Below are 27388 nucleotides of genomic sequence, written 5' to 3' on the forward strand. Positions count from 1 at the left end.
TCAGTGCCCTTCCCCCCCCCCCCCCCGGGCGGTGGCACCGGAGCAATGGATTTTTGTAATAAAGCTGTGTGTGCGCAGGCGCCGTGCGGTCATTGTGTGTCTGTATTCCCCCCCCCCCCGAATCCCGCTCATATCGTGGTCCCACTGAGCTATGGGGTGCCCCCTGTCCCGGTGCCCCCACCCCACTGTGGGCAACACATACGTAGGGGCGGGCTCAGGGGAATGGAGAATAACTAATTGGAGGGGGGGGGGAGGATTGATATGGAGACGGAGTCACGAGGGTGGTGGGGGGGGGCGAATGGGAACGTTCCACGCGGGGTGCGTTATAGAGGGGTCCTGCGGAGGGATGCGGGGGGGGTAATTGGGGATCCTGGCAGCACGTGACCCTGGGAATGGGGTGGCGGGGCTCGGCTGTGTCCGTCCGGGGGGGTATTAGGGGTCCGGGTCCCGTCCGTGCCGAGCCGGGGGGGCTCGCGGTGCACGCGTCCCGTCCCGTCCCGTCCCGTCCCGTCCCGTCCCGTCCCGTCCCATCGCGACCCCGGAGCCGCGCGTCCCCAAATCCCACGGCTGAGGGCGGGGCCTGGGATCGGTGGAGACCCCGCCCCCACCTCATCATTGGTCGATTCTTTCTTCCCTGCCCCGCCCTTCCACCCCTCCTCCGCTCCCCGCCACTCAAGCCCATCACTCTGCTTCCATTGGCCAACGACAGGGAAGGGCTGGCGCTTCCGGCGGCGGGAGCTTCCTTTTCCGCCCGGGCCCTCCCGTCCCTCTCGTCCCTCTCCCAGTGACTTCCGGCTGGCGGCGCTGGGCGGGGGGCGCGGAACGGCCGCTCCTCCCTCGGCACCGGGACCTCCCCCCCTACCCCCCCGACGCTGCCACCGCTCCCGGCCCGGCCCGGCGTCAGCCCCCTCCGCTGGAGTAGCTGTCAGCCCCGGCGCCTCCTCGTACCTCCGGAGCTCTCTTCCTTTCCGCGGGAGCCCCCCCCTCCCCTCCTCCCGTTCAGTGTTACCCGCATCCCCCGTCGCGCCCCCCCCGGGCCCCCTACAGCCCAGCACGGCGGCGGGGGGGGGGGGGTTCCACGCGTGGTCGAAGAGCAGCCCCCACCCGTGACCCCTCCAGCTTCACGCACGGGCGTGGTGCCCCCGTGCCTCCGCCTCCCCCCCCCCCCCCACGCCGCTGCTGTGCCCACGCATCCCCACCGCACGAGCGCGGAGTGCTGCGGGGGTAGCGGGGGGTGCCCTTAAAGCCCCCCCATCCTCCTCTTGGGAAGGACTGGGGGGGGGCACCGGGCCCACCCTGGGGACGCAAAAGGGGGGGGCTCCTCTCAGGCCAAGCCCCCCCTTCCCCCGCCCGCCTCGGGTAGGGGCTCCCCCCGGCAGCAATGGAGATGCAGAAGGGGAAGGGGGGAGCGACAGGAGGAGGAGGAGGAGGAGGCAAGTTGCTGCTCTCCACCCTTCTGGATGCCAAGGATGAGTTGGAGGAGGTAGGTACCGGGGGGAGGGGGTGGTGGGCAGGGTGAGGTGGGCAGGGGAACGTGTGCTGCACCCCTCACCCCTCCCTGTGGGGGCTGAGATAATGGGGAGCTCACTCAAAGCCAGGCCATGCATTGGGCTCTTCTTCCCGCAGCATCAGCGGAGAGGTTCCTGCAGGTAAAAGAGGGTTGGGGGCCCCCCAGGGACCACCGGGGGCTGTCAGCAGTGCCCAGGAGCTGGGGAAGGGAGCTGGGCTCAGGGCTCAGAGGCAGTGGGTGCATCTCCTCTGGCCTGGCTCGCAGGACGAGCTCCTGAAGGGCTCTGACCCTGGGTGGGGCTCTGGCGTGCCCCCCTGGATGGCTGTGCTTGTGGGAGGGAAGCATTGTTGATTGTGGGATGGCAGCGTGTACCTGGGGCTCGAGAAGCAGAGCAGATTGAGGAAACATCACGCTGGGTTTCAGTTGTAGGAGAAAAACAGGATGGTAACTGGAACGGCTGGGTCTCAAGGTCTGGTGTCGGAGTGTATTTATGTTCCTCCAGAGCGCCCGGCGCTCCCCGTGTGTGCTTTGGGTCCTGTCCAGCTCTGGCCAGGCCGTTCCCAGGTCGGCCCCGTGCTGCTCTGCCTGCCTGGCACGCATCTGCTGGGAGCTGGGGGACCTCCAGCATCAGCCCCACCATGAGGACAGAGCCCAGGGCAGCGAGGTGACAACGAGAGGGCTCCTGGTGGCTTCTCCTCCATCCTTCCTTCCTTGCTGGCCTCCCCAGAGTGGGCCTGCTTTGAAAACACAAGCTCAGCTACCAGTAATACTCCCAAGCATATCAGCGCTGATGGATTTACCACCACAAGTTTGTCGCCTGTGTTAAGAGCCCAACAAATGGAGGTTGTGCACGAAGACCCACGTGTGCTTGTGAGGTTTCTGAGGTCATCGGGCTGCAGCGTTTAGAAGGAAGCTTCAGCCTTTCCCTCCAGTGGTGGTTTGGTGCAGGAGGAGGTGAATGGAGGGCTGCAGCTCGTTGACCCTTCTCGTGCCTGGTGCTGGCACAAAGACACCGTCCTCTTGGCTCACTGTGGGTTTTGGTAGAGCTTGCTGCTGGGATGTGAGCTGGAGCGGTTGCCCAGAGGTGGAAGTTCAGTTTTGCAGTGGCTCGTGTGCCCAGTAGCAGCGAGCTTGGTGTGTCTGCCCTGGGATTAAAGGTGTTAGTGGTCGCTGGACCACCAGAGCTCTTCTGGTGGCTCGTTAGCTGCGTTGTCTGCCAGCAAGTCATCCTGCTTCACACTGAGGTTTTCCTGACTTGGTCTGCCAGGCTCTGGCTCTCGTCCTCCCTTTCAGACAATCCATCTGCTTTAGAGTGGGGATTCTCATGGCTCTTGCCCCTCTGCTCTCTCATAATGCCATCGCCGTGCCTCGAACAAAGCCCGTGTGACAGAGGCATTATCCCTGCACTACTGACCAGTACATCTTTCGTGTTGCCTCTGAGTGGAGAACTGCTGACCCCTTTCTCAACACTGCAGCCCCTTTGATACGCAGAGGGGTCCCCATTCAGCTCCACGTCCCCAAACATCACTGCAATGATCTGAAGGGCCCGCGGGGTCGGACACCAGCACCATTTGGGCCCTGCAAAGGACTTTTCTTAACAGCCAGAGCCATCGGTTGTTGCTGTGGGAGGACTGTTCTGCAAAGCCCCGTTCAGAGGCCGCTCTGATTGCTCTCGAGTTGAGTGGGAGCTCTCAGCATCTGCTCCCCCAGCGCTGTCGTGACGTGCCGTGTGTTGGAGAGCTCTTCTGTCATCTCGTAGGGGTGCTCGTGTGGAGGCATCTGTTCCTGCTGCTCAGATGCTGAGCAGCTGCAGCAGAAGGTTCTCGGGGTGCTGGGTGGGCTCAAGGGGGCTCGCAGGACCCCGGGGTGCTCTGGCTCACGGTTGGAGCAGCCCTGTGGAGCCCACCTCCATCCCAGCTCTGCACGCTGCCTCTCAACCCCTGATCCAAACAACACCGCTGTTGGTGTCACTGAATAACAACACCCAAACACGTGCACAGAGCAGCGAGGCCCCTCACCCCCCTGGGGCTGTGGGTGCTCCGTGGGTCGGGGTGTGGGTCCTGAGCAGGGCCCTGCTCTCATCCCTGCGCTGCTGCTGATGCTTTGGTCTGTTCCAGAGGCTGGAGCGCTGCGTGGGCATCGTGACTTCGCTGACCAACGGGCTGTCGGAGCGGGAGGCCAACGATGCCCTCAATGCCCACGTAAGTGCCATCTCCCCCCCACCCCCCCTCCAGAGGTGAGAACTTCAGCCTGGAAGAAACAGTTCAGGACGTGCTGTGGGCACACAGAGCGGGCGTGCCAGCTGTGAGCAAGCACGGACAGAAAGGGACAATCACGAGGGAACAGAGCCTGCTGTGTTCTCCCTCATCCTTAAACCTGGCAAGGAGCTGCGAACAGCCAGAAGACAAAACACTGCTGTTTTAATGCTCACCAAGGATTGGATTTGGAAGGCAGTTCCTTGCTGAGCGTTCAGCAGCGTGCGAGCACTGCACCTCGGCTCACGTGCTCTCAGTGTTTGTGTTTCTGATGTATTTTTGTACTGCTCAGATCAGCTTTTTCTTGGCCTCCAAACAGCCAGAGTCCAGACCACTGGGAAGGGCAGGTTCCGTCCTTCTGCTGAAGGATGGAGCATTTATTTCTATCTGTGCGTGGTCTTAAAATACTCGCCTGCAGATGTTACCGTATAAGGAGAACTGTTGTGTTACATCTCAGCGGCTCTCAGACATGTTGGTTGCATTTTTTCCTCCCCAGAACACCTTGGGCTCTTGGAGTGAGTGGCACCAAGTTGCCTTTCCTTAATGGGAAGAGGCTTGGAGAGCCAGGCCGGGCTGTCCTGCACGCCGGGCAGGTTGAGGCTCGGAGCTGCAGTGCTTTTGCAGGTGCCCAGGCATCCTGGAACAGCCCAGCCCAAAATCTCCCTGCTCTGAGAGGTTCACACCGGTGGCAGCACCACAGAGGTGTGCAAACCTCACAGGGACTCCAACGTGTTTTCTGATCCCTTTGTAATTCCACTCCTGGCTGCTCCACTGGTGGTTTCATTGCCTCGAGAAGAGCTTCCCACCCCGCTTGCCTTCCTGAGCACCTGCTCTCTTTTTCCTTCCAGATATGCAAAGGAACCCCCCAGCACGAGGAGATCTGCCTGGGTCTTTTCACGCTGGTCCTGACCGAGCCCTCTCAGGCACAGAAGGTAAAAGCACTCTCCCACGTGTTGGTGTGCACAGAGGATCAATCCCTGAGGGATTCTGCTGCCCAGGCAGCAGCAGCCCACCACGCCGAGCTGTGTTTCCTACAGCAGAGCAGCAGCTCTGGGCTGCTCCTGGTTTTCTTACATCCACGTGGCACAGCAGCTGCTCGGGACAGGGCGGGCTGCCACCAGGGAGGGGTGGCTGTGTCCTTCCACAGCCCCAGGATTAATTAGTTTTCATTATGGGAGGCACGTACTGAGTCTTCAAGAAGCTGTGGAGCCTTTCCCAGCGTCTGCCTTCCCCTCGGAGGCCCAGGAGGGGTCTGTGTGTTGGGGGGGGGGGGCTGCCTATAGCTGCCTCCCGAAATCATTGGGCTCTGGAGGAGAGATGCATTCAATTCCTGGAGGAAATTGCACCTTCGTTGTTGGCCTCTATTAATAATTTCGCAGAGCAGATTTAATTTCTAAGCCACTCTTTATTATTATTATCTTTTTAATGCTGCTGTAAACTGTGATTTCTTTTTTTTATAACTGCTGTTAAGCCATCTCCACGAAGATGAATGCTGCCTGTTCTCAGCTGCGGGTTTGGCACTGTGAACTGAGGGAGCTGGAAGAAAGGAGAGCTCTGTGCAGCACAGGGGGGTCCCGGAGCCCCCCTGGAAGGGCTGTGTGCAGTGGGGGGTACCCGGGGGTCCTCGTTTGGGTGCACAGCACGGGATCGAAGGGGTTGGAGGAGGCTCTCGCTGCGCTGTTAGGGATGCACTGCGAGCCCTGGGGCTGTGCTGGACCCAGAGTGGTGACTCACAGCATATTCTCTTCTGATTTAATCACTGCTGTGAGGGCAGAGCCCTCCCCACCGAAGCAGCAGATCCAGATGAGCTCTCACGATGCGTGGCTGTCGCGGCGTTGCGGTCCTTGTCCCAGAAATGGCATCTCAGAAGGAAATCACACCTCTCCTGGGAGCCTCGAGGCTCTGCTGCTGGCAGTGCTGCTGCAGGCTGGCTTTCTCTTGGTGGGATGGCTCTTTTGCTCCTTCAAGCCTTCCCAAACCCATTGGTGGGGTCCCTGCCTCCCTCCAGCCCCGTTCTGCCTCGTGCTCTGAGCGTGAGGCAGTGGCCATGCAAACCTCAAGAGGATGAATCAGGACAGCACAGAGCACGACTGGAAGTGTGGGAGCCAAAGAGCAGCTCTTGTTGCTGACCCGTGGGACATTTCCCCTCCTCCACATCGAAGTAAATGTCCTCCTCTCCTCCAGGACACAGTGCACCTCAGCTGGAGGGGAATACCCAGAGCCTGGGAGCTGAGCATGGCAGCACAGGACTCATAGGGCAGGTGCTTCGCTGTGCTGGCAGCGAGTCTGGAGAGCTGCAGCATTTAATCTGCCTGGCAATCACATTGCGAGGGGCCGAGTGGAGCCTCTCCAGTGCCTTCCCCTCTGTAATTTCCTCTGGCAAGGGGACAGGCAGCCTGGCTGCGTGTGGCCGAGCTGGCAGGGGATGTACCTGCAGGCAGTGTGACATGGCTGCTCTTGTCGGATCAGATCCCGAGAGCACGGTGCTTTTCTTTAGGGGGTAATTGGGTCTGCTGGGCTGTGCTGTCAGCTCTCAGTGCCACCTGCCCGGTGTCCAGACAGCACGGCCAGGGCCCAGCCAGCAGTTTTCTGCTGGATTTCAGGGGGTGAATTTCTCCTTGCTTTTGCTCCCCTGCCCACAAAGAGGGGTTGACGCCTGCCGGATGGAAGGGCACCTTGCAGAGCTCTTGAGAGAGCTCTGAAATCGGTGCTCGATGGGCAGAGCTCTGCCTGTCCTCCACAAGAAGCTCAGAGCCGGGGCTCAGCACAGCCCCGTGTGTCTGCAGGAGCATTCCCACCTCTGTCCGGGAGCATCGAACGCAGCTCAGTGCTCCGTAACCTCACCAGAAGAAACAGCAGCAAAAAAAGGGGTCCTTGAGCTGTGTTGAGCACAGGGGCACTGCTGTGTTTGCTGCCCTGGGAGCCAGGCAGGGCACCTCGCTCAGCGCATCGTGGCCCTCCAGCCCCGTGCTGTACGAGTGGGGCCGGAGCTGCGCCGTGGGGCCACCGCTCTCCTCCTCCTGCATCATTGCTGTGACAGAGATTAGCTGTGCTAAACACATCTAGCTGTGAGCAGGGACACTTGGCTGCCTTCAGATATCGAAGTGACAGCGCCTGATGTGTCAGGGCTCCCTCCTCCGCCCGACGCTTCTCCCTTTAATTAACGCTCGGCGCAGAGCACCGGTGCTGACATCTCCTCCCGTGTCCTTCTGCCCTGGGCTGGGGTCCTTTCCCTGCTCTGTGTCTGTTTGCTTTTTCTTTCCCATCCTCATCATTTAAAGCTGTTCTTCATCGCTCGTTCCTTCCTGTTAATTAACCATCCCTGCGTGAGAGGCAGCTCCGATCTGCGCGGAGTGGGGAGGGGATGATGGGTTGGTTGGCAGCTTTGGTTGTAACCAAGAAAGAAATTTGGGTTCTCTTCACCCCCCCAACTGAGGGGGGAAAATCCCCCTTAGTCTCAACCATGAGCACAACCGCGTGTTGGGGGCTGCAGGATGGGGGCTGGTTTGCTTTGGGTTTTTTGAGATGAGCAGTGCTGAGTGAAACGGAGAGGGAGAGAGCTGGAGCACAGGAAACCTCATCAAAGGGATCTTCTGAGGCCTCATTAACTCTTCCAAAGGAGGATGTGGAGACCAGAGCCCTGCTCTCTGGAATACCGTGACATTTACCAGCACAAATTAACATTTGTGCAGAGCTACTTAGCAAATTACTTCCTAATCACCCTCCGCCCCCCACTGTCCTGACCAGAGGGGAAGGGCGAGTCAGCACCTTTGCTCTCTGGCCTGGCTGCTGCTCGCTGTGCTTCTGGATGGACTGTTTGTTAATTGATCCTTCCTGGCAGACCCGGGTCTGCCTTTCCTCTCTGGTTTTGGTCCCTCCAGAGCCGCAGCTGGGATGGGGAGATGGCTTTGAGCCGCGCAGCGGTGTCTGCTCGGCAGTGGGAAGCCTTTGGCTCCTGGGCTGACTGCAGCACTGCTCTGCGCGGCCCAGCCCCAGGATGCGGGCTCAGGTCATCCCCTGGAGCCTGCCTGCCTCGATGTTCCTTCCCCGTGATAATTCATTTGCCGTTATCTCATCGGGTTGTGATAAAAAGCGTTGCGTGTTTTTCACGACGGCCCTCGGTCTGTAACCCTCTGCTGCTGTCCCCTGCTGCAGTGCTACCGGGACCTGGCCCTGGTGAGCCGAGATGGCATGAACATCGTCCTCAACAAGATCAACCAGATCCTCATGGAGAAGTACCTGAAGCTGCAGGACACGTGTCGCAGCCAGGTGAGCAGGGGCTGCTCCCGCGCTGCCAACCCTGGCAGAGAGCGAGCAGAGGGCGTTGGAGCTGGGGGGGGTGGGCTCACGGGGGGGGGGGAGGTGTCATGGGGGGGTCCACGCACCCCATGCCCCCCTCTGTCTCTGCCCAGCTGGTGTGGCTGCTGCGGGAGCTGGTGAAGAGCGGCGTGCTCGGCGCGGACGGCGTCTGCATGACCTTCATGAAGCAGATCGCAGGTGAGCTCAGCCCCCCACCCAGGGGGATCTCCGCCTGCTCCGAGCACCCAGAGCTCGGTGTGGGCGCTCAGCCCGCCCCAGTTCATCTGCTGAGGACGGAGCAGAGGTGAAGCCCTCGAGACTCCGTCGGTCCCAACATCCTCCACGAGGAATGAGTCAGAGAGAGCCAGGAGCCTTCTGGCAAGAGCTGGAGCCGCCAGGAAGCGCTCTGGTTCCCGTTGCTGCCAGCTTTCACCCCGAGCCCTCTGCACGAGGGCACCGGGATCATCCTTAGTCCCTGCCCTGACCCGCGTGGGGCAGCTCGAGCCGTGTGAGGTGCTGCAAGGTGGGCTGGGGCTGCCGTGGGGTCCCGCTGGCCCTGTGTGAGCCCCGTGCACACACACACGCCTTTCCGGCTTCACAGGAACGGTGCCTCTTCCCGTGTTCCCCACTCAGCCGCGCTGCTGACGTCCGCGGCGCAGGAATTCGTGGCCCACCATAAAACCTGACGCCGTGCTCTCATTGTGAGCCCGGCAGCTCGGGCTGGAAATTGCCATGTCTGCTTTTCAGGGCAGGGAGGGAGGGAAGGGAGCGTGAGCCAAGCTGCGCCGGCCCCCGTTGTCGCCGTGCGAACGGAGCGGTTCACAAACTGCTGCTGAAGGCGTCCCTTGTTTCCTTGCTCACACCTCCCCGTGCACGGCCCCTTCTGTCCTGGCCACCGTCCCCTTCTCGGCGCTTTGCAGTGCCTTAATTGTCATCCCTTTGTTTTGGGGGGCACTGCCCCCACTCGTGGCCTTTCCCGGGGACTTTGGGCATTCCCTGCAGCTGCGGTGCCCCTTTGTGCGCTCAGCAGCTGGGAACTTTATCACTTTATCCCCACCTGCCTAATCTCACCCCTTCCAGGAAACGACTCCCCCCGTTCTGGCTTCTTTGCCTTCCAGGAAAGAACATTACCGACTCCTTACTCCCATTTTTTTTCCCTTTGGATCAAAGATCCCCCCCCCCCCCGACCCTCTCCCAGCATTCCCCGACCCAGGGATGTGCGTAGCTTTGCCCCGCTGGGCTGCGGGGCACTTTGACCTTTTGGGCTTTGCTCCCCTCTAATTCTTGACCCCCTTGCAGGGGGGGATGTGACAGCGAAGAACATCTGGCTGGCAGAGAACGTCCTGGAGATCCTGACAGAGCAGAGGTACCGTGGGACGGGGCGGGTGGGAGCTCTGCTGTGTGCAAGAGGAGGCAGCACTGGGCCAGCATCAGCGTGACACCACAGATGGGAACGTGTCAATGGGGTTTCCCATGCAGAATCCCTCTGCGTCCCCTCCCTGTGTCCCCGGGGGTATTTTCCATGTGCGTTCCTGGCTCCCCGAACCCTCTTGCTGCAGGGTTGTCCTCGTGTCCTTGCATCCCCTGCGGCTGGGAGCTGCCCTGCACGCGTGGCTCAGAGCTGATCCCAGGAATATTTTCCTCCTGCGCTTCCCGAGCTCGCGGGGGAGGTGTTCCTTTCGGAGGAGTAGGACAGAGTTAATTGCCCAAAAAGCTTCCTGTGTTTAAACAGCTTCTGCCTCGCTGGGGCTGCAACTTGGATTTGTTGGGGCCGGGCCATCTGGGAAGCATTGTCCTATGGGCTCAGCATTGTCCTTTGTTGGCAAAGCCGCCGTTCGTTGGCAATAAGCAGAATTCCTCGCTGCGGCCCCGGCTGGGCGGTCATTATTTTTAAACAGCTTCTAGCTTTTCCCCAAGTGCCGTCTGTAAGAGCAGCGATTCTCCCCGGCCCTCTTATTGCCGTGGTTCACCATCGTGTGGTTCAAGCGTTTATTTGGCCACCTCTCGGTCCCCCTGGTGCTCCCTGGGAGGAGCTGGGAGTGCCACCTAGTGCCTCTGTGTGCTGGAGGCTGCACTGGGGAGGGACCCTTGGAGAAGGGGAGAGACCCTCCGAGGGAGTGAGACCCTCAGAGAAAAGGGGAGACCCTCAGAGAAGGGGAGAGACCCTCTGAGGGAGTGAGACCCTCAGAGAAAAGGGGAGACCCTCAGAGAAGGGGAGAGACCCTCCGAGGGAGTGAGACCCTCAGAGAAAAGGGGAGACCCTCAGAGAAAAGGGGAGACCCTCAGAGAAGGGGAGAGACCCTCCGAGGGAGTGAGACCCTCGGAGAAGGGCTGAGAGCCTCCGAGTGGGTGAGACCCTTGGGGAAGGGGAGAGACCCTCCGAGAAGTGCTGAGACCCTCCAAGAAGGGGAGGGACCCTCAGAGAAGGGGAGAAACCTTCCAGGGGCATGAGACTGTTGGAGAAGGGGAGAGACCCTCAGAGAAAAGGAGAGATGCTCAGAGAAGGGCTGAGACTCTCCAAGAAGGGGAGGGACCCTCGGAGAAGGGCTGAGATCCTCCGAGGGACTGAGACCCTCAGAGAAAAGGGGAGACCCTCGGAGAGGGGCTGACACCCTCTGAGTGGGTGAGGAGACCCCCAAAGAAGGGGAGGGAACCTCGAAAAAGGGGTGAGACCCTCAGAGAAAAGGAGAGACCCTCTGAGAAAGGGGAGAGACCCTCCAAGGGAGTGAGACCCTTGGAAAAGGAGAGACTTTTGGAGAAGGGCTTGAGACCCTTGGAGAAGGGGAGGGACCCTCCAAGGGAGTGAGACCCTCTGAGAAGTGCTGAGACCCTCCAAGAAGGGGAGGGACCCTCAGAGAAGGGGAGAGATCCTCCGGAGGAGTGAGACCCTCCGAGGGGGAGAGACCCCCACTCTCTCCTGGTCTCATCCCACCTCCCTGCAGCAGTCCTGCGCTCCCCCTGTGCTCACTCAGCTCCTGTGTCCCATCTGAGCCTCTCCCCGTGCTCTGCTGCCACTCGAGCATCTCCTCCTCCCCGAGCGCGGTGCAGCTTTTCCCTCCCAGGCAAACAGATGCAGCCAGCTCCGAGCGCAGGAGGAGCAGCTCCTGCCACTTCTGGCTTCAGCTCCGCAGGAGAGCCGAGGGAAATCCGAGGAGTTTATCAGAGGAGCAGATGGGGAGGGGGGAAGCTTTGGCCGCCGATGAAGGTGCTGCTGCTGCTGAGTGTCCGTGCACGCGGTTCAGAAGCAGCGCTGGGAAGGAGCTGAGTGCTGGGAGGGAGCCCGGGGCTCAACCTGCGGCTCTGCGCCTCGATTTCTTTGCTTTGATGAGGGGAGAGCCAGAGCTCTAATTAAAACCACGCGGGTGAAGGTCTGATTCCACATCCCGAGCGCTGAGTGCTTGCTTTAATTAAAAACAGGAACAACAAAGCTGCCTCTCCGCAGCCCCGCGGCGCTCGGATGCTGATGGCACTGCTGCCCCGGGGGCTGTGCTCCCACTGCCTCCAGATCGATGGATCCTGGGGGTGTGAGCAGCCTCCAACCCCCCCCCCCCCAGCTCTCAGACAGCGTTTTTATTTCTGCAGTGGGAAAAGGAGAGTGCTGAGCCCAGGATCTCACCCTTAATTACCGCCGCATCCTCCCTGGACATAACCTTTGCGCAGTGCCCGGCCCGACCTGCTAATTAACAGCTGCCAGCATCCAGCCCGGAGCCTTTCCCAGGCTCCCCCTGGTGATTTAGGGCCGCTGACCCGTTTGCCCCCGGGCTGTGGCTCTTCAGGTGGCAGCGGCACTCGGACAGGCTCTGATTTATGGAGATGCCGGGGCCCATCCATCAGCGCCGGCACCGCGCCGGCCTGGCCCGTTCCTGGCACCCGGCGCCAACAGCCAGGCTGACTCGCTGGGTTTTATGGACGGAGAGTATTTATTGTTGCAGTCAGATAAGGCAGAGGAGAAGGCGGCACACCCAGCGGGGCGGCTGAGAAACAAATCCGCTCCGGGCGGCCCCCGGCACCGCCTGGGTGGAAAAGCAGGGCGCAGCGGGGCAGGTCCCCATACTGCCCTCTGTGCAGATGCATCCCCCCCCTCTTGCAGTTCTCCCCTCTGTCTGCCCCCCAGGGTGGCTGCTTCTCCCTGTTGTTCCCTCCTGCTTTGTGGCTGCAGCGTGGGGCAGCGTCTGGGGTCCTCTCACGAGGGAGGACCCCGCGTGGCTTGCTGCACTGCAGATGTGCAGAGCTGCTCTCGTGGCAGGTGGAGCACTAAAGTCTGCATCTGTTCGCAGAGCTGCTGCCCGTGTTTGCTCCTGGGCAGGTCATCGCTCGCTGTTCCGAGTGCTGTGGCAGTGGCCCTGGGGACGCAGAGGGGACGCTCAGTGCTGGTGGCTCTCAGATCACAGCGCAGCGCTGCCCCTCCGCGCTCCGTTTCTTCTGGCCCACGCACAGCTTCTCACTTTGGCTCTCACTGTGGGTTTTGTTTCGCCTTTCTCGGACTCCCTTTGCAGAGAATGGGTCCTGAAAAGCAGCATCCTGATCGCCATGGCCGTGTACACGTACCTGCGGCTCATCGTGGACCACCACGGCACCGCTCAGCTGCAGGCGCTGCGCCAGAAGGAGGTGGATTTCTGCATCTCCCTCCTCCGGGAACGGGTGAGCACAGCTCTGTGTGTGTGTGTGCTGCTGGAGGTCGTGCTGGAATCACTCCCTGCTTCACTGGGGGTCCGTCCCCCCCCCCCCACACTCCCGGCACTGGGGGGGTTCATTCCCAGAGCCCTCGCCCCGGGGCGCTGCCCGCCCTCCCTTCCTCTGTCCGGGTGAGAGGGAACGATGTCATAGTCCCAGTTTCGGAGCCTGGCTGAGGTCCTGGAGAGAAAATGTCAGATTTATGGGCTGATTGTTTGCTTTACAAGAGAGGGAACATTTTAAAATAGCCGTTGACCTTCCCGCCTGTCAGCCTGCCTCTCAGAACCTGCGGGCTTCAAAGAGGGGGCACGCTGCCAGGGGCAGGGGCGTACATCTTGTGCACGGAGTGAATCCTCCCCTGCCGGCGTGAGGCTGAAGGACGGCGTGTTCCCCCCCCCACACACACCCCCCCCGGCAGCAGGTGAGCTCTCCATGCGATGCTTTTCCTCTCCTCTTCCTCCCCCCCCCCCCCCCCCCCCCCACAGTTCATGGACTGCTTCATGATCGGCCGCGACCTCGTGCGGCTCCTGCAGAACGTTGCGAGGATCCCCGAGTTCGAGCAGCTCTGGAAGGACATCATCCACAACCCGCAGGTGCTCAGCACGCAGTTCACAGGTGGGTAGGGCTGGGGGGGGGGGGGGGGGGGCAGGGCAGGGGGGGCTGGGGCCGTCCTGCCCCACCGTGACCCCGCTGGCCCCGAGCTGGGGCCGCTGTCAAGCAGAGCACCCTGGATATGTACAGAGCTGTAATTACACCGTGCACTTCCACCTCTGTCATCCTGAGGGCCCCGTGGCTGCTGGCAGAGCCCATCTCGTGGCCAGGGCGAAGGAGATACCTGCAGAGCTGTGCTGTTGGCTGCATCGGGCTGAGCTGCGGCCTGCCCCGCGCTGCCACCGTCACCCGTGGCATTTGCCAGCTTCTGCTGCCCTCCTCAATGCAGCGGGAGCTCGGCAGAGGCATTCGGGTTTCAAACCGTGCTGAAAAGCAGGCGGTTCTGGCCATGAGAGCACGGCCGGGCCGTGACAGCAGTGCTGGGGTTGCTCTTAACCCTTCCTGATCGCAGCCCGTCTTTCAGCGCACTGAGATGAGCAGGAGCACACAGACAGCGTCTGAGTTTCCTCGCAGGGAATCTCCGTAGCACTGCTATGGAGAACCTATATATGAACCTATGAACTGCGAGCCCAGGGCTTGCAGCAGTTGACTCTGAATGGGATCCCGTTTGTCCCGATCACTTTCCACCCAACGCCGCTCTGCGCAGCCTCACCTGGGGCAGACGTGGCAGAGAGAGCGTTTTATTTATGCTTTTTATGGCTCTAAATTATTAAGCTCCCTCGGGGGCTGTCACGTCGTTATCCGTCTGCAGCCGTGAGCCCTGGGAAGCGGCGCTTTAAAGTGTTCTGTCCTCTCCGGGGCCGCGTTAAAGACCTCACGTTGTGCTCAGGGAAAGCAGCAGTGCATCGCTGATTGAGTGCTCCTCTGTCTCCAGGCCCTCTCCTTTCGGTGCCAATTGACTGCTGCTTGCTGGGTGGGGGCTGCAGGGACAGCACTGGGGGGGCAGAGGGGGCTCAGCCCAGCTGCAAGGCCACTGCTGCCATGTCTGGCTCTTCCCAGTGTTACAGGGCCCCTTTTAGGCATCCCTGCTGCTTCCCATCCCTCCCCACGTCAGCAGGGGCAGCCGCTGGGGCCGTTCCCATTTGGCCCCACACAACCACACCGAGTGGGGGCTGCCATCAGTGCCCCCAGCTCCTTCCTTCCCCGCTGACCAGCAGCAAACTCTCTGCGTCTTCAGCCCTTACTCTCACGTTTCCGTGTGCCATATTTCCCCCCCCCCCACTTTGGCACAGCACGCGGAGGCGACACGAGGAGCTGCTCTGCAGCTCTTCCTCCTTTCCCCCAAACTCTTTTCCCCCGCTGCGATGTGAGCACAGCACTGCACAGCTCCGGCGCCCGCCGGTCTGCGTGGAGCAGCGTGCTGTAAATCCTTCAGGTCCCATCCGGCAGCGGCACGGCCTCCGCTCGGGTCATAAATCCCTCCTCTGGGAACGAGAGCTGCTTTTGCAATCTCCCCTTCTGCTTCCCCTGCGTGCAGGCTTTGTCTTAGGGTCTGAGCTTCGCATCAAGGTGCCTGCACAGCACGGAGCTGTGCTGCAGAGCAGCGGGGTGCTGCCCTGTGTGCCAGCACTGCACCCGAAGCCGTGGCACGAGCAGCAGGGGTCAGCTTGGTGGCCATCCCCATCCCGCCTCGCCGTGGCTCAGGCAGAGAGTGCTCTGTGTTGGCTGCAGCTCGAGGCTCAGTGTCTGGATCCCCTCGTCCCTCCTCCAGATCTTGTCCTGCTGTGCCACGCATCTCCCCCCCCCCCCCCACCTCCCTCTGCACTGCTGCTCTCTGACAAAGCTTGCTCTGGACAGGGCTTGTTCCAGCAGGCCTCTCCCAGCCAAAGCTGTGATCTCTCTCCGGATCCAATGCCTTTGGCCTTGAGGGGAGGAGCGCCCCGAGCTGACCCCCCCCACCCCCCCCCGAGGTGGGTCCCGCTCTGACCCCTTTCCATCTCTCCCCAGGTGTTCTGCAGCTCCTCCAGTCGAGGACCTCACGCAAATTCCTGGCGTGCCGCCTCACCCCCGACATGGAGACCAAGCTGCTCTTCATGACCTCGCGGGTGAGCAGAGCCCCACAGGGTGGGGGGCACCCACGGCTCAGTGGGGTCGGGCGGTGGGTGCTCCCAGCAGTCGGGTGGCAGCATGGGAAGGGGCCCCGGGGCACGGAGCGGCTGTGCAGGGAGCCCTGCTCCTCCTGGCTGCTTTCCAAGGCCTTCCTCCGAAGGGCCGCGCTGCGGTGGGTTATCAGAGCTCTGACCCCGGAGCCACGCAGCGACAGCACAGAGGAGCCCTTATCTGTGCTCCCAGCCAGGCAGAGCCACCCCCCCCCTGCCCCCCCTCACCCCCAGGCCGGGCTGCGTGCTGCGGGTGGTCCCGGGCCCTGAGACTTTAAACTTCCCCCGAGCAAAACCCAACTCTTCCCCCCCTCCCCCTCTCAGGTGCGGTTCGGCCAGCAGAAGCGGTACCAGGACTGGTTCCAGCGGCAGTACCTGTCCACCCCCGACAGCCAATCCCTGCGCTGCGACCTCATCCGCTACATCTGCGGCGTGGTGCACCCGTCCAACGAGGTGCTCAGCTCCGACATCCTGCCGCGCTGGGCCATCATCGGCTGGCTGCTCACCACCTGCACGGTGAGTGGCGACGGCCAGCAGTGCCCCCACGGCCCCATATCTGTAGGCCCTAAAGTGCTGGCGAGCTGAGAGCCGCGTGGGATCCCAGCCCTGCTCACACCCGGTGCTGCTGGGAGCTGCTGGGAGAGAGCAGGGGGCACGGGGCTGAGAGCCCCACGGCCCCTGGCTGGGGGAGCTGCAGAGCAGGGCTGAGGACGTGGGTCTGTTGCATGCTCCGGATTCCAGCCTTGGCTCTGCTGCGTGTGAGATCCTCCGGGATCAGCTTTCCCAGCTTCACCTTCTCCCTTCCAGCTCGTCACGCCCTTTGCTTTTGCTTTTCGTGCTGTGCAGACCTCGGGTGCCTCTCACGTCTCCGATGTCTCACGTGCAGCAGGAGGCCCCGTTCACTTCTGCTCCGGAGCAGAAGTTTTAGCACGGGATTTTCCCACACGCTCTGAAAACTGACCCACAGATTTGACCCTTTCTTTATCTCCTCCTTCCCTAGTCCAACGTCGCTGCTTCGAATGCCAAACTGGCTCTGTTCTACGACTGGCTCTTCTTCAACCCCGAGAAGGACAGCATCATGAACATAGGTACTGCGGGAGGGGCCAGAGAAAGGGGACGATGGCTTTTGGAGGCAGCGGGGTCTGGTGGGGAAGGCCCAACACATCACCTGCGCAGAGCATCGTTCCCCTCCTGTGCCCGGGGTTCGCCAGCCCACGGTGGGCTGCTCAGGTGGTCCCACTTCTCGTTGTGCCTTTGGCATTGTGGTAGCAGCCATCCTCTCCCCGGGCTCAGCGGGGGCTGCCTGAGGTCTGACTGTTATTTAGGAACTGGATGAGAGCGGGGGGAGCCAGGAGTACCCTCTGCACTTTTTGGGGGGGCAGCAGGAGGGGCTGTGGGGCTCTCAGCACCGTGCTCCCTGCTCTCTCCCACTCAGAGCCTGCCATCCTTGTGATGCATCACTCCATGAAGCCTCACCCCGCCATCACGGCCACGCTGCTGGATTTCATGTGCCGGGTGAGCCGCTCCCTCGATGCATTTTCCTTAGGGTCTGCAGCCGCATCCCCTCCCCACACTTTGCTGGGTGGATCCCCCCCACCCCGAGCCTGACCCCACCGAGCAAGGCAGCCCCCATCCAGCACGGCCTCGGTAGTCCAGGGCTGCTTCTGGAGCGCTGACCTCAAGCCCACGTGTCCTTCCTTAGTGGGAACACGTGTAAAACTTCCCAGCTCTGCAGAGAAACCCTTCCAGAAGGATGAGCGTTAGGAAAAAGTCTTCTGAGTTGTAGCAGTAGCGAATGAAGTGCTTGGCTCGTCCCCGGGGGGTGAACACAGTGTGGTTGCCCTGTTCCCCAGCCAGAGCCATCCTTTCTTCCTCCCTTTGTCCTCGGGCAGAGCGTGGAGAGCGGCTTTTTTCAGGGAGTTGTCTGCTTCCCTCCAGGAGCAGAGAGCTGCGTGTGGACGGAGCAGAATGTTGCCCAGGGTCCCATTATTGCCCCACTCCTCGGCTCAGAGGACCCTCGCAGCCCCCGGGGCAGCGCTTTCGGGGCTGTACCACCTCTGGGAGCTGCTCTGCGGGGCAGGGAACCACACTGGGGCTCCTGAGATGCTGCACTCAGCGCTCCTGCCCCTCTCAATCCAGAGCAGCAGGGCTCATGGCATCACAGAGCAGTTTGAGTTGAAAGGGACCTTCTCCTGCAGCAAAAAAGGGGGCACCCGGGTGCTCAGAGCCCCGTCCAGCCCAACCTTGGGCACCCACCGCCTCTGGGCAACCCACGCCAGTGCTTCCCTCACCCTCAGCATAAAAAACCTTCCTCTGTCCATCAAACTCAGCTGCCCGAGGCCGTAGATGGAGCTGGTCGAGTCCTGGAAGGCACCGATGCCATCTCTGTTCTCCCTTTCAGATCATTCCCAACTTCTACCCCCCGCTGGAAGCTCACGTTCGCCAGGGGGTCTTCAACTCCCTCACCCACATCGTGGAGAAGCGCGTCCTCGCGTAAGACATCCCCCGCGTTTCAGTGCACGGCTAGAGCTGCCCTGCAGCGGCCTCCCCGGGCCCGCGCTTAGCAAACCTGGGGGGGGCAAATGTGATGGAGCTGGGAGGGGAGGGTGGCTGCTGGGGGGCCTCGCTTTGGGGCTTCGGCTCTGCAGGGAATTGGGGGCCGCGTCCCGGCTCTTCCTCATCCCTTCCCCTTCCTTCCACAGCCACCTGGCCCCTCTCTTCGACAACCCCAAGCTGGACAAGGAGCTCCGAGCCATGCTGAGGGAGAAGTTCCCGGAGTTCTGCAGCTCCCCCTCGCCCCCCATTGAGGGTAAGGAGCCGTGGGGGATGGGGGTCGGGGGGGGGGGGCAGGGGGGGGCTGCAGCAGCGGTTCTAGAATGCGTCCTCCTTTCTGAGGTCAGAGTGGGGCTGCGGAGAGAGCGGAGCTGTGTGCCCGCATCGCCGTGCTCTGCCTTCATCTCAGCCCTGCGCACGCTGCCCGCTTGGCCCTGTGCTCCTCGGGGAGGTGCTCGCCCTTCCTCCTCTGCGGGCTCATTGATTAGCCTTCATTAGATGAAACGGGGAGAGCAAGCGTTTCTAATCTGTGTCTCACTGGAGAGTGATGGCGCCCGTAAGGATCTCTGCTTTCTCCCATAGCACCGCTTCCCCAGCAGCCCCTGCTGCCCCCCCCACCCCCATGGGGCTGAGCCCCTCCGTGCAGCCCTACAGCACACGGGGACGGTCGCGTGGAGCTGCTGGAGGTCCCATCCCCAGGATGGGTTGTCCATTCCTGGCCCAGGAGCTCTCTCCCCTTCTCCCATCTCTGCCCCGCGGCGATGCCGGGAGCCATCCCATCCTCATCGCTCCGCTCTCAACTCCCTTTTGCATTTCCTCCCGCAGTCAAAATTGAGGAGCCCGTTTCCATGGAGATGGACAATCACATGTCAGACAAAGATGACAGTTGCTATGACAACGCCGAGGCCGCGTTCAGTGATGATGAGGAGGACCTGAACAGCAAAGGTGAGTGAGGGCTGCAGCTCAGAGCACCTCCTGCACAGCCCCGTTCCCGTCAGCAGCGAGGATTCCCGTGCTCGGGGCAGAGCTGCACCTCAGCAGCCACGTTTTCCTCCTGCAAGAGGTGCAGTGCTCCTCTGCCAGCCCTGCTCTGCCCCACGGGTCGCAGCTCTCCCTGCTCCGGTGTGGGGCAGTTCTTTGGGGGCACGCTGTCCCTGCTCTCAGGCGGCCGTGAGTGGGGCTCAGGCAGCTCAGTGTGGTTTTCATTGCACTCATTGGAGCCCCCTCTCGAAGCCGTGGGGGTCTGCATCTCCAGCAGATCCCGGTCCCGGGGGTCGGGCTCTGGGGGGGTTTCTGCTGTGCTGGGCTGCTCCCATGGGTGGTGAGGAGGGTGGTGAGGAAGGAGCACGGCCCCAGGATGGGGTGTGGGGTGTGGCAGTCCTGACAGCGGGGTCAAAGGCTGCACGCAGAGGAGACTTTTACACAGGGGATCCCATCCCATAGCCACAGCCCCCTCTGTGAGGGATTCCCCATCGGCCCCGGCACTCCTGGGCTGTGCTGCACTTGGTTTCTGTGACCCTAAATGAGACGCACGGGTGAGGGCCTGGAAAAGCCACCGGGATGTCTCAGTCGCAGCATCACTGCAGGGAGCTCTGCACGCCCCTGTGCCCGCATCCATCCTGCTTTCCTGCTCCCTGAGCACAAACACGTCCCCCAGGGCTGAGGCCGTGCACTCAGACCCCCTGCACGTCCCACCCCACGGCCCCACACCGCAACAGAGACGGCCCCGGTGCCCCTCGAGTGCCTCTGTCCAGGACAGCGGGCGATCCGGGGCTGCTTCCTTCTGTTGCAGGGAAGAAGAGGGAGTTCAGGTTTCATCCGATCAAAGAAAGCATCGTGGAGGAACCCGTGGACATCACACCATTCCTGGACCAACTGGACGAGTCGCTGAAGGAGAAGGTCCTGCAGCTGCAGAAGGGGAGGTGGGTGCTGAGCTGTGCCACGTTTCACACCTTTGGGCTCCATCCTTCCCTGCTTCTGGACCCCGAGCAGAGATGTTCCCCCACGTTCCCCATCTCTGCTCTGAGCGACCTCGGAGTTAACTCCACGTCCCCCTCCCGTTGTCGTTTGGGCCTTGGCTTAGCGGGCTGCTTGGACCTCATTTATGGCTTTGAGTGCATTTCATCCCACGCTTTCGGTCGTTCAGTTTGTCTCGGGTGCTTCTGGAAGTCGGCACCTGGGGCTGAGTCTGTGCACTCTGTGCTTCAGAGTGTGGGTGCAAAGCGGGGCCACCCCCTCCTCAGGTCCTGGGTTGGGGGGGGGGGGGGGGTCCCGAGCAGAGCCAGCTCAGCACAAAGCCCCCTTATCCCCGTGCTCTCGGTATCTTCCTTTCTAACTTGGATTTCCTCTTGTTTTTCTGCTGCAGCGATACGGAAGCTCAGTGTGAGGTCATGCAGGAAATCGTGGATCAAGTCCTGGAGGTATCGGGCTCCGTGTTTGCCCTCGGGGGGGGGGGGGGGGGGGGGGGAAGGGCTGAGCTCAGTGGGGTCGAGGCTGCAGAGCTCGGTGTTGCTGGGGGGGTTGTCATTGCAGGGGGGGTTGTGTCCCCCTTGTGTCCCAGCTCTGCAGCTCCTGATCTCAGCATCTCGAGGGCATCCCGGGCTGCAGTGCTGCTGTGTCCCCGTGCGGGGTGTGAGCATCCCTCCCTTCTCATTCCCTCCTTTCTCCCCTCCAGGAGGACTTTGACTCGGAGCAGCTGTCGGTGCTCGCCTCCTGCCTCCAGGAGCTGTTTAAGGCTCATTTCCGTGGTGAGGTTTTGCCAGAAGAAATCACGGAGGAGTAAGGATTTCTCTCTCTCCGTTTCGTCCTTTCACCCCCAGCTCTGCCCGTGTCAGAGCTCACCTGAGCCCGCCCAAACTCAGTGCCACGCTCCCAAACCAGCACCGTGCTCCCCTGGGGCTCCCTTAGGACCGTTCCCATCGCCCCATCCTATGGGGCCGACCCCTGGGGGCCGCAGCAGTCGGTGCTCAGAGCTCTGCCCCCATTTGCTGGGAGCCCCACGGGGCTCTGATGGCTGCGTTTGTCCGCAGGTCTCTGGAGGAGTCGGTGGGAAGCCACTCTACCTAATATTTAGGTAGGTCTGCTCTGACATGACCCACTCAGGGCTTTCTTGTTTGCTTCCCGTCCCCTATATCCCAACCCAGTGTGTGTGACATCCCCATATCCCATCCCCAGCATCCCATCTCCAGTATCCCATCTCCAGTATCCCATCTCCAGTATCCCATCCCCATATCCCATCCCCCATATCCCATCCCCCATATCCCATCCCCAGTGTGTCCCACCCCCATATCCCATCCTGTGTCCCATCTCCAGTATGTCCCATCCTCCGTATCCCATCCCCAGTATCCCAACCCCCATATCCCATCCCAATGTGTGTCCCACCCCCATATCCCATCCCCTGTGTCCCATCCCCAGTATTCATCCCCCATATCCCATCCCCAATGTGTGTGCCACCCCCATAACCCATCCATGTCCCATCCCCAGTATCCCATCCTCTATATCCTGTCCCCAGTCTGTGTCCCACCCCCATATCCCATCCCCCATATCCCATCTCCAGTGTGTCCCATCCCCCATATCCCTCCCCCACGTGCGTCCCCCCCCCCCACCGCCCCATCCCCAACGTCCCACCCTTCCCAACGCCGCCGTCCCCCCAGGAACCTGTGCCAGATGCAGGAGGACAACAGCGGCTTCTCTCTGCTGCTGGACCTCCTGTCCGAGCTCTACCAGAAGCAGCCCAAGATCGGGTACCACCTCCTGTACTACCTGAAAGCCAGGTGGGCAGAGGGGGGGGGGGGGGCGGTGCCGGGGGACCCCCACTCGGCATCCTACTCCCACTCACCCGGTGCCTCCCCCCCCCCCCCCCCCCAGCAAAGCGGCGGCGGGGAAGATGAACCTGTACGAGTCCTTCGCGCAGGCCACGCAGCTCGGGGACCTGCACACGTGCCTGATGATGGACATGAAGGCCTGCCAGGAGGACGACGTGCGGCTGCTCTGCTACCTCACCCCCTCCATCTACACCGAGGTGGGGCTGCGGTGTGGGGCGGGGATGGGGGGGGGGGGGCTGGTGGGGTGGGGAAGGGCTGCTTTGCTTCTGAGCTTTGGGTTCTCGTTGCACAGCGCAGCGCTGCCTCCATCCGTCCCAGCGGCGGTGGGGGACGGTGTGCGGCGTGGGGACTGATGGTCATCCAGCACCCCACCCCATAGGGCTCATTCAGCCCCACACGGCCTCATTCAGCCCCACACGGCTGCATTGAGGCCAAGGCTCATCCGTCGCCCTGCCCCATAGAGCCCGGTGCACTGGGATCAGTGCTCATCCATCACCCTGCCCTACAGGGCCCCATACAGCCCTATATGGCTGCACTATATATCCCTCACCTGCTACATATGGCCCCATACGGCCCTATATGACTCCATACAGCCCCGTACAGCTTCAATGAGTCCAGTGCTCATCCCCCACACCCTACACTTGCAGACAGGCGGCACTCAATGGGGCAGCTCCCGGGAGCATCAGCCCCACAGCCGGGCTGCGCAGTGGGGCTGGGGGGTGGGAGGTGATGTTGTACCCAACAGAGGCAGAATCCCCACACATCCCCTGGGCTCTGGGCTCCATCCATCCCCTCCCTCCCTCCACCATCCCTCCCTCCCTCCTCCATCCCTCCTCCCTCCCTCCCCCCATCCTGACCCGGCCTCGCTCTGTCCCGCAGTTCCCGGATGAGACACTGCGCAGCGGTGAGCTGCTCAACATGATCGTGGCCGTCATCGACTCGGCGCAGGTGAGGTGGGAGCTGCTTGGGGGGGGGGGGGGGAGGGGCTGAAACCTCAAGGCATTGCTGTGCTCAGCCCCACTCCTAAGCTCCAGCCCCACTCCTGAGCTCAGCCCCACTCCTGAACTCAGCCCCACTCCTAAGCTCAGCCCCACTCCTGTGCTCAGCCCCCATGCCTGAGCTCCAGCCCCATGTCCCACCGACCCCCACGCCCCTCTGACCCCCCACGCCCCTCTGACCCCCCACTCTCCCCCACCACAGCTGCAGGAGCTGGTGTGCCACGTGATGATGGGGAACCTCGTCATGTTCCGCAAGGATTCGGTGCTCAACATCCTCAGTGAGTGCCGATCCCATACTCCCCACCGTCCCCGTGGGGTGGGTGCACAGCCCACGGCCCCACGAGCTCTGTGCCCCCCCCCCCACCTCCCCCATTGGGCTCCGTGGTGGTCCATCTCCCCACGCTGCTTTCCCACTCGGCTCTCCCATCGCAGCCTCGCTGCATGCAGGCAGCAGCCTCAGCCCGTTAATTAGCAGCTCATTAATTCCCCACCTCGGAGCATCACGCTCCTCCTCCTCTCCTCATGCCCCCCCCCAGTTCAGAGCCTGGACTGGGAGACGTTCGAGCAGTACTGCACGTGGCAGCTGTTCCTGGCGCACAGCATTCCCCTGGAGGCCATCATCCCCATCCTGCAGCACCTCAAGTACAAAGTGGGTGCTGCGTGGGGCTGCGTGGGGCTGTGCATGGCTGCGTGGGGCTGCGTGGGGCTGTGCATTACTGCTCGGTGCAGTGCCATGCATCACTGCTCGGTGCAGCGTTGCAGCACGCTGCCCGGCTCTGACTCGCTCTCTCCTTGCAGAGCACCCCGAGGCGCTGTCCTGTCTGCTGCTGCAGCTGCGCCGAGGAGAAGTGAGTGCTGTGGGGCAGCAGTGGGGGCACACGGCCCCATAGGGGCACCCAGCTATGGGGACACAGAGCCCCATAGGGGACACAGAGCCCCATAGGGACACAGAGCCCCATAGGGACACAGAGCCATGGGAACAGCTCTGGGGACATACTGCCGTAGGGTCACACAGCTATGGGGACAGTCGTGAGGATACAGGGCCATGGGGACATGTGGCCATAGGGACACACAGCTATGGGGACAAATGGTTATAGGGACACACAGCTATGGGGACACACAGATATGGGGACACACAGCCATGGGACACACAGCCATGAGGAGATATGGGCATATGGGGGCAGTTCTGGGGATAGATGGCCATGGGGACAAACAGCTATGGGCGCAAATGGTTATAGGGACACACAGCTATGGGGACACACAGCCATGGGGACAGACCCAGGGACACACAGCTATGGGGACACATGGCCATAGGGACACACGACTATGGGGACATGTGACCTTGGGGACACACAGCTATGGGGACAGTCCCAGCCATGGAGACATATGGGGACATACGGGGACACGTGGCCACAGGGACAGCTCTGGGGCCGCAGAGAGAAGTCGGCCGTGTGCCCCACTGCTGCCCCACTGCAGGCCCAGCGAGGAGATGGTGAAGATGTGCTGAGCCGCCCGTGCCACCCGGACGACCAGTTCACCACCAGCATCCTGCGGCACTGGGGGCTGAAGCACGACGACCTGCTGGCCGAGCACATCAAGGCGCTGCTCATCAAGAACAACAGCCTGCCCAGGAAGAGGCAGAGGTGAGCGGGGGGCTGGGGTGGGGGGGGGGAGGGGCGGAACGTGGGGGGTCCCCGTGGCCGTGGGACCCTAAGGTCGTATGTCCCCGTAGCTGGGTGTCCCTATGGTTGTGTGTCCCTATGGCCACGGAGTTCCCATGTGTCTGTATGGCTGTGTGTCCCTGGGACTGTCCCCATGGCCGTGTGTCCCCATAGCTGTGTGTCCCCATAGCTGTGTGTCCCCATGGCTGTGTGTCCCCATAGCTGTGTGTCCCTATAGCTGTGTGTCCCTGGGACTGTCCCCATGGCCGTGTGTCCCCATGGCCGTATGTCCCCATAGCCGTGTGTCCCCATAGCTGTGTGTCCCCATAGCAGCTGTGTGTCCCTACAGCTGTGTGTACCTGGGACTGTCCCCATGGCTGTGTGTCCCCATAGCTGGGTGTCCCCATAGCCGTGTGTCCCCATAGCTGGGTGTCCCTATAGTTGTGTCCCTATGGCCACGGAGTTCCCATGTGTCCCCATGGCTGTGTGTCCCTATAGCTGTGTGTCCCTGGGACTGTCCCCATAGCTGTGTGTCCCATAGCTGTCCCTGTGGCCGTGTGTCCCCATATGTCCCCATAGCCGTGTGTCCCTAAGGTCATATATCCCTATAGTCATGTGTCCCTATGGCCACGTGTCCCCATGGCTGTGTGTCCCCAGATCTGTCCCTGTGGCCATGTGTCCCCATATGTCTCTATGGCTGTGTGTCCCCGGGTCTGTCCCCATAGCTGTGTGTCCCTAAGGTCACGTGTCCCCATAGCTGTGTGTCCCTATGACCATTTTCCCCCATAGCTGTTTGTCCCCATGGCCATCTATCCCAGAACTGTCCCCATATGTCCCTATGGCCGCGTGTCCCCACCCCAGAGATGTCCCCCACGGCCACGTGTGTCCCCAGGAGTGATGGGGGGAAGATGGCAGGGGGGGGGGGGGGGGTGGGTGGGGATGGAGACGGGGTGGGGGTGTGGGGGGTCAGGAGGAGGGGTCCATGGCTGCCGACCCCGCAGGACCAACGGGCGCTCGCGCTCTGCCCCCAGCCTGCGCAGCTCCAGCAGCAAACTGGCCCAGCTCACCCTGGAGCAGATCCTGGAGCACCTGGACAGCCTGCGCCTCAACTGGCCAACACCAAGCAGAACTGTGCGTACCCCCCCCGGGGATGTGGGGGTGTGGGGATGGAGGAGGGGGGGGGGGGGTTGTGTTTGGGGGGCCGCCGTCTCACCGCTGCCCTGCAGTTTTCAGCCAGACGCCCATCCTGCAGGCCCTGCAGCACGTCCAGGCCAGCTGCGACGAAGCTCACAAGATGAAGTGAGCCCCCCACCCCCTCTCCCCCCCACCACAAGCCGCCCCACGGCCCCTCTCTCACCCCCTCCCCCCCCCTTTCCCCCCACTCCCCCCCCCCCCCCCAGGTTCAGCGATCTCTTCTCCCTGGCTGAGGAGTACGAGGACTCGTCCAGCAAACCCCCCAAGAGCCGCCGCAAGGCCGCCCTCGCCAGCCCCCGCAGCCGCAAGAGCGCCGCGCAGCCCCCGAACGCCGAGGAGGAGTCGGCGTCCAGCAGCGCCTCGGTGAGCGCGACCCCGCTGTGGGCCGGGACCCCTCGGGGGCTGGGGGGGGCCCTATGGGGCCGTGTGCCCCCCTGTGGGGCCCCTGGAGGACTCCTTGGTGGGTATGGGGCTGTGTGCTTCACTATGGGGCCAGTACCCCTTAGTGGGTGTGGGGCTGTGTGCCCCCCTATGGGGCCAGGACTCCTTGGTGGGTGTGGGGCTGTGTGCCCCTCTATGGGGCCAGGACTCCTTGGTGGTGTGGGGCTGTGTGCCCCCCTATGGGGCCAGGACTTCTTAGTGGGTGTGGGGCTGTATGCCCCTATGGGACTGTGTGTCCCTATGGGACTGTGTGCCCCTATGGGACTGTGTGCCCCTATGGGACTGTGGGGCTGTGTGCCCCCTGTGGGGCCGGGACCCCTTAGTGGGTATGGGGGCTGTGTGCTCCACTATGGGGCCAGGACCCCTTAGTGGATGTGGGGCTGTGTGCCCCCCTATGGGGCCAGGACTTCTTAGTGGGTGTGGGGCTGTATGCCCCTAATGGGACTGTGTGTCCCCCTGTGGGACTGTGTGCCCCCCTGTGGGGCCAGGACCCCTTAGTGGGTGTGGGGCTGTGTGCCCCTCTATGGGGCCAGGACTTCTTAGTGGGTGTGGGGCTGTATGCCCCTATGGGACTGTGTGTCCCCCTGTGGGACTGTGTGCCCCTCTATGGGGCCAGGACTCCTTGGTGGGTATAGGGCTGTGTGCCCCTGTGGGGCCGTGTGCCACCCTGTGGGGTTGGGAACCCTTAGTGGGTGTGGGGCCATGTGCCCTATGGGGCCGTGTGCCCTTGTGGGGCTGTGTGCCCCCTGTGGGGCCTGGACCCCTTGGTTGGTGTGGGGCCTTGTGCCCTTTTATGGGGGTTGGGACCCCTCAGTGGGGTGGGGAACCATGTATGCCCCCCTATGGGGCCAGGACACCACAGTGAGTGTGCAGCACTCCTCCCCCCCCACCCCCATGGGGCTGGGGACCCCTCGTTGGTTGTGGGGCCGGACCCCATTAACCGCCCCCCCCCGTTCCCCTCCCCCCCCGTCCCACAGGAGGAGGAGGACACCAAACCCAAGCCCGCCAAACGGAAGCGGAAGGGCTCCTCGGCAGTGGGCTCCGACAGCGACTGAAGCCCCCTCCCCTCCCCCCGCCCCTCCCCCACCCACAGCGCTGCGCTCCGTGCGCCCCCCGCGGTTCGAGCGCCCCCTCGTGGCGGTGGGGGGAAGTGCGCGCGTGTGCGTGCGTGCGTGTGTGCCCCCCGTACCCCCCCCCCCAGCACAGGAGGGAGTGGGGGGGGGTGGTCCTCAGTGTGCGTGTGTGGGATGGGGGGGTCCCACCCGGGG

At 62.4% G+C, this 27388-nt stretch overlaps 1 protein-coding gene across 1 annotated transcript; it reads left to right on the top strand.

The window, feature by feature from the left end:
• Positions 1 to 1212: 1212 nt before the first annotated feature.
• Positions 1213 to 27294, top strand: INTS3 (integrator complex subunit 3). Its single transcript, XM_065749043.1, is given in 33 exon segments — positions 1213 to 1483; positions 3628 to 3711; positions 4614 to 4697; positions 7921 to 8034; positions 8178 to 8262; positions 9364 to 9430; positions 12561 to 12705; positions 13224 to 13353; positions 15298 to 15395; positions 15774 to 15965; positions 16450 to 16537; positions 16885 to 16964; positions 17851 to 17942; positions 18152 to 18258; positions 18828 to 18947; positions 19795 to 19924; positions 20368 to 20422; positions 20677 to 20780; positions 21032 to 21045; positions 21048 to 21075; positions 21656 to 21775; positions 21870 to 22023; positions 22706 to 22774; positions 23027 to 23102; positions 23361 to 23472; positions 23621 to 23692; positions 24301 to 24323; positions 24326 to 24467; positions 25517 to 25593; positions 25596 to 25616; positions 25712 to 25784; positions 25886 to 26042; positions 27098 to 27294. Coding segments are annotated over 33 exon segments (3093 nt in total). The 5' UTR covers positions 1213 to 1381; the 3' UTR covers positions 27176 to 27294.
• The last annotated feature ends 94 nt before the right edge of the window (positions 27295 to 27388 follow it).

The sequence above is a fragment of the Cyrtonyx montezumae genome, unplaced genomic scaffold, assembly GCF_038088225.1.
Source record: "Cyrtonyx montezumae isolate F1298 unplaced genomic scaffold, pur_monq_1.0 scaffold_57, whole genome shotgun sequence".
In the NCBI taxonomy this organism is placed as follows: domain Eukaryota; kingdom Metazoa; phylum Chordata; class Aves; order Galliformes; family Odontophoridae; genus Cyrtonyx; species Cyrtonyx montezumae.